General features: G+C 56.7%; 1 protein-coding gene across 1 annotated transcript; it reads left to right on the forward strand.

The window, feature by feature from the left end:
* The first annotated feature begins 895 nt into the window (after window positions 1-895).
* LOC123411883 (plasma membrane ATPase-like) lies at window positions 896-4,396 on the forward strand. The gene is made up of 5 exons (XM_045104844.1): window positions 896-940; window positions 1,077-1,196; window positions 1,276-1,827; window positions 1,929-3,419; window positions 3,524-4,396. Exons 1-5 carry the CDS (start codon window positions 896-898, stop codon window positions 4,172-4,174), a joined length of 2,859 nt encoding a protein of 952 aa, XP_044960779.1. The 3' UTR covers window positions 4,175-4,396.
* The last annotated feature ends 1,106 nt before the right edge of the window (window positions 4,397-5,502 follow it).

The following is a 5,502-nucleotide window of genomic DNA, read 5'->3' on the forward strand; positions in this document are numbered from 1 at the left end:
GGGCGAGGCAGCGACGGTGTCTCATCGTCCCCTTCTTGGAGACGCTGCCTAGGTGTTCAGGGTGTCTTCCGGAGAAGCATTTGGTGTGGTTTGCCTCGCTTGCCTTGACGGTGAGGCTTGGGGTGTTGGGTTGTCATGTGAGGATTGTCGTTGTAGGAAGAGCATCTTGGACGCGATGTACTCCATCATTGACACCTCATCCGCAACGTATTCTTCGAGTCAGACTAGCTTTGGTTGTCCACTTGCCGATCTCCTAGGCACTATGGATGGAGAGTGCGTTGATCTAGTTTGGTTAGGTGTTTTTGTCATGCTCCGTGGTGTTCGGTACGAGGGATGCAACCTATGTGCTCTATGTCCGACCTCTTCGCCATTGTTTGGCTTGAGTTTGAGAAAGACGAGTTATGTGTCGATGTGGTCACGGTGGATGTGGGTGCTAACCTATCGGTAGCATTTTGCCAAAAGGCGTTGTATTGGTCGTCTTGGCTAGCTCTCCTTCCATGAATGTGCGTATTCTAAAAGAAAAGAACGTGTGTGCTAAAACAAAACTGCATTCTTTTCAAGTAATTAAATTAATTAAGTTTAATTATAGCATGCATCTTACAGTTGGAACCAAGCCATCCGTACTAGTTATGCATTTCGAATGCACGCATGAACGTAGAATCCATTCCGTCAAAGCGATTCATACACGACCAAGCTAAGCACTGTATATCAAAAATGGTAATATTTTCGGGGACGAAAAAACAAAAATCTCACCAAAATCTGGAGGGTTTTATTTGTTGCCATCTTCCCGTCCCCCGGCCACCTTTCCAGCCCTTAAAAAGATGCCAGTCTGTTAGGGTCGCCTCTCAGATCCCCCAGAACTGGATCGATCACCCGCACGCCGGAGACGGGCGCCATGGCCGCCTCCCTCGAAGACCTCCGCAACGAGAGCATCGATCTCGTGAGTCCTCTTCTCCTCCTCCGCCGCCGGTCTCATCACCCTGCCATGCATATGCATGCACGTTCGGTAACTAGCTAGTGGCGGCGCCGCCGTCCTGAAATGTATTTAACTCGATGACTACGTGTACGTGTTGCAGGAGGCGATCCCGATCGCGGAGGTGTTCCAGGTGCTCAAGTGCAAGCCGCACGGGCTCACCTCCGATGAGGCCGCCAGCCGCCTCCAGGCATTCGGCCCCAACAAACTCGAGGAGAAGAAGGTATATGATCTGATCGACGACCAAGGAGAACGCGTTTTCAGTTAATTAGATCCATTTCTCATGGTGTGTGGATTCGCAGGAGAGCAAGTTCCTCAAGTTTTTAGGGTTTATGTGGAACCCTCTGTCGTGGGTCATGGAGGCGGCGGCGATCATGGCCATCGTCCTCGCCAACGGCGGCGGCAAGCCCCCCGACTGGCAGGACTTCATGGGCATCGTCACCCTGCTCATCATCAACTCCACCATCAGCTTCATCGAGGAGAACAACGCCGGCAACGCGGCGGCGGCGCTGATGGCCAGCCTGGCGCCGCAGACCAAGGTGCTCCGGGACGGCAAGTGGGCGGAGCAGGACGCGGCGATCCTGGTGCCGGGGGACATCATCAGCATCAAGCTGGGCGACATCATCCCGGCGGACGCGCGGCTGATGGAGGGCGACCCGCTCAAGATCGACCAGTCGGCGCTCACCGGCGAGTCCCTCCCCGTCAACAAGCTCCCCGGCGACAGTGTGTACTCCGGCTCCACGTGCAAGCAGGGCGAGATAGAGGCCGTCGTCATCGCCACCGGCGTCCACACCTTCTTCGGCAAGGCCGCGCATCTCGTCGACAGCACCAACAACGTCGGCCACTTCCAAAAGGTAACTCTTTTTAACACTTTCTCATTCTTGGCTGTGTTAATTAATGCTTACCGTACGTCTTCTCCGTCGGACTGCAATAATCGTGGTGAATGTTGGGGCAGGTTCTGACTGCAATCGGCAACTTCTGCATCGTGTCCATCGCCATCGGCATGCTGGTGGAGATCGTCGTCATGTACCCGATCCAGCACCGCCGGTACCGCGACGGCATCGACAACCTCCTCGTGCTCCTCATCGGCGGCATCCCCATCGCCATGCCCACCGTGCTCTCCGTCACCATGGCCATCGGCTCCCACAAGCTGTCGCAGCAGGGCGCCATCACCAAGCGGATGACGGCCATCGAGGAAATGGCCGGCATGGACGTGCTCTGCAGCGACAAGACGGGCACACTCACGCTCAACAAGCTCACCGTCGACAAGAACATGATCGAGCCCTTCGTCAAGGACGTCGACAAGGACGGCGTGGTTCTCTATGCCGCCCGAGCGTCGAGGACGGAGAACCAGGACGCCATCGACGCATCCATTGTCGGCATGCTCGCCGACCCCAAGGAGGCCCGAGCTGGCATTCAGGAGGTGCACTTCATGCCATTCAACCCCGTCGACAAGCGTACAGCCATCACCTACGTTGACTCCGACGGAACGTGGCACCGGGTTAGCAAGGGCGCCCCGGAGCAGATCATCGATCTGTGCGGGCTGCGCGAGGACGTGCGGCGGCGGGTGCACGGCATCATCGGCAAGTTCGCCGACCGCGGGCTGCGGTCGCTGGCGGTGGCTCGGCAGAGCGTGCCAGAGCGGACCAAGGAGGCCAAGGGCGCACCGTGGCAGTTCCTCGCAGTGCTGCCGCTGTTTGACCCGCCGCGGCACGACAGCGCAGAGACCATCCGCCGCGCGCTGCACCTGGGCGTGAACGTGAAGATGATCACCGGCGACCAGCTGGCCATCGGCAAGGAGACGGGCCGCCGGCTGGGCATGGGCACCAACATGTACCCGTCAAGCTCCCTCCTCAAGGATGGCGACAGCTGCGGGCTGCCCGTCGACGAGCTGATCGAGAAGGCGGACGGGTTCGCCGGCGTGTTCCCGGAGCACAAGTACGAGATCGTGCGGCGGCTGCAGGAGATGAAGCACATCTGCGGGATGACGGGCGACGGCGTGAACGACGCGCCGGCGCTCAAGAAGGCGGACATCGGCATCGCCGTGGCCGACGCCACGGACGCGGCCCGGAGCGCGTCGGACATCGTGCTGACGGAGCCCGGGCTGAGCGTGATCATCAGCGCCGTGCTCACCAGCCGCGCCATATTCCAGCGGATGAAGAACTACACCATCTACGCCGTGTCCATCACCATCCGGGTAGTCCTTGGCTTCCTCCTGCTGGCGCTCATCTGGAAGTTCGACTTCGCGCCCTTCATGGTGCTCATCATCGCCATCCTCAACGACGGCACCATCATGACCATCTCCAAGGACCGCGTCGTGCCGTCGCCCACCCCCGACTCGTGGCGCCTCAAGGAGATCTTCGCCACCGGCATTGTCCTCGGCACCTACCAGGCCAGCGCCACCGTGATCTTCTTCTGGGCCGTCCACTCCACCGACTTCTTCACGGTCTCTTATATTCATCCGTCGTCTCTATCACTATTCTATTCTAGATACATCTGATACGCCGGCGGCCGGCGGCCCCTCTCCCTGACATCAACTGTTTGTTGCAGAATAAACTCCACGTGCACCCCATCGGCGGCAACACGGAGGAGCTGATGGCGGCGGTGTACCTGCAGGTGAGCATCATCAGCCAGGCGCTCATCTTCGTGACGCGGTCGCGGGGGTGGTCGTTCAGGGAGCGGCCGGGGGCGCTGCTCTTGGGCGCGTTCCTGCTGGCGCAGATGGTGGCGACGCTGATCGCGGTGTACGCCGACTGGCCGTTCGCCAAGATGAAGGGGGTAGGGTGGGGGTGGGCGGGCGCCATCTGGCTCTTCACCATCGTCACCTACTTCCCGCTCGACGTGCTCAAGTTCGCCATCCGCTACTTCCTCTCCGGCAGGGGGTGGAGCAACGTGTTCGACGGCAAGACGGCCTTCGCGCAGGGGGTGGACTACGGCACGGACAAGCGCAAGGCGGAGTGGGCCGTGGCGCAGAGGTCGCTCCACGGCCTGCACACGTCCGGCGGCGGCGAGGCTTCCTCCTCCGGCGTGCTCGGTGGCGGGGACGACAAGAACGACATCTCGGAGATCGCCGAGCAGGCCAAGCGGCGCGCCGAGATCGCAAGGCTGCGGGAGCTGCACACGCTCAAGGGGCACGTCGACTCGGTGGTGAAGCTCAAGGGGCTCGACATCGAGAACATCAACCACAACTACACCGTCTGATCCGTCAGTCGACACCATCAGCACAAGCCTCGAAATGTCTTCTTTGGTTAGCTATGTAGTCAGGAACTCAGGATACTGCCACTCCCCTTTTTCAGCAGCAGATTAAATTAGTGAGGCGATGATGATGATGAATAATCATGTTAGCATTGGTGAACTAGCTAGTCCCCTTTTCTTGTGCGGAGATAATTGTAGGATTGTTGGATGTTGTAGAATAAAATTGTTGAAGATAATGGCTGCCATCTCTAAGAACATCTTCAACAGACGCGCAACGCTCCGCGCGTTAAAAAAAATTTACAACGCCAGAGTTATCTGTTTTTGCGCGCAGCAGAGCTCTGACTCTAGCGGCCGCTGAAAAAATTGCGCGCGCGTCGCGCTTCAACAGACGCACTAAAAAATTAATGTGCCACAAATATATCTACAATAAACAGGTACCTAACATTTACAAATAAGTCCCTTTGACCAAAACCAAAACACAATTAGGTCCCCAATCGTTGGAGCAAGTTAGCTAGCTGATGATCGAATCGCAAGCTAGCTAGCTTGCTGATGGAATTAGCAAGCTACGCACGCGCCGCTTGCCACCGCACGCGAGCTAGCTTGGAATCGCAAGCTCCGCACGCGCCGCTCGCCTCCGGCCACCGCACACGCTCCAGGCCGGCGAGCTCGAGGCGGCGAGCTGCAGGAAGGCGGCGACTTCGAGGCGGCGAGTTGCAGCCGGCGAGCAGAAGGGCAGCGGCGGCTCCGCCCCGTGCCGGGACGAGCATGCAGGAGTGGTGGCGGCGAGCTCGAGGCGGGACGCGAGGGAGCGGAGCGAGTCGGAAGATTCAGTGCGCTGTACTAAATATCCCGCGTGCGATGCCGAAAGTCCCAGCGCGCTGGATAGTTTTTGCAGCGTGCTGGGTTTTGCAACGTCTGTTGGAGAGCTTTTTTCTTCTTCCGCGCGCTAAATTAGCGGTTTTCTCAGCGCGCCCCTACTTTTAACGCCTCCGCTGGAGATGCTCTAAATTTGTAGATCAAATAGACTGTACACGTGAAAATCTGAAGAAAACATTTCAAACAAATGCTTCGAGGAAAATAACAGAATTGCAAAACAGTCAGGAATATATAAAGTGTTCAGGGATTTGACAAAACGTTCATGAATTCAGTGAATGTATGCAAATTCAAAAATTGATTGCAGAACAAAAAAATGTTTGTGAATTCAAAAACATTTCTATTTTTCTAAAATCAGAGTCAAATAATGTTCTTGAATATAAAAATATATTCAGCACTTCAAAATAGGTACACAGATTTTTAATTATTCTGAACTTCAAACATTTTCAGGGATTCAAAAG

The sequence above is a fragment of the Hordeum vulgare genome, chromosome 7H (genome assembly GCF_904849725.1).
Source record: "Hordeum vulgare subsp. vulgare chromosome 7H, MorexV3_pseudomolecules_assembly, whole genome shotgun sequence".
Lineage (NCBI taxonomy): Eukaryota > Viridiplantae > Streptophyta > Magnoliopsida > Poales > Poaceae > Hordeum > Hordeum vulgare.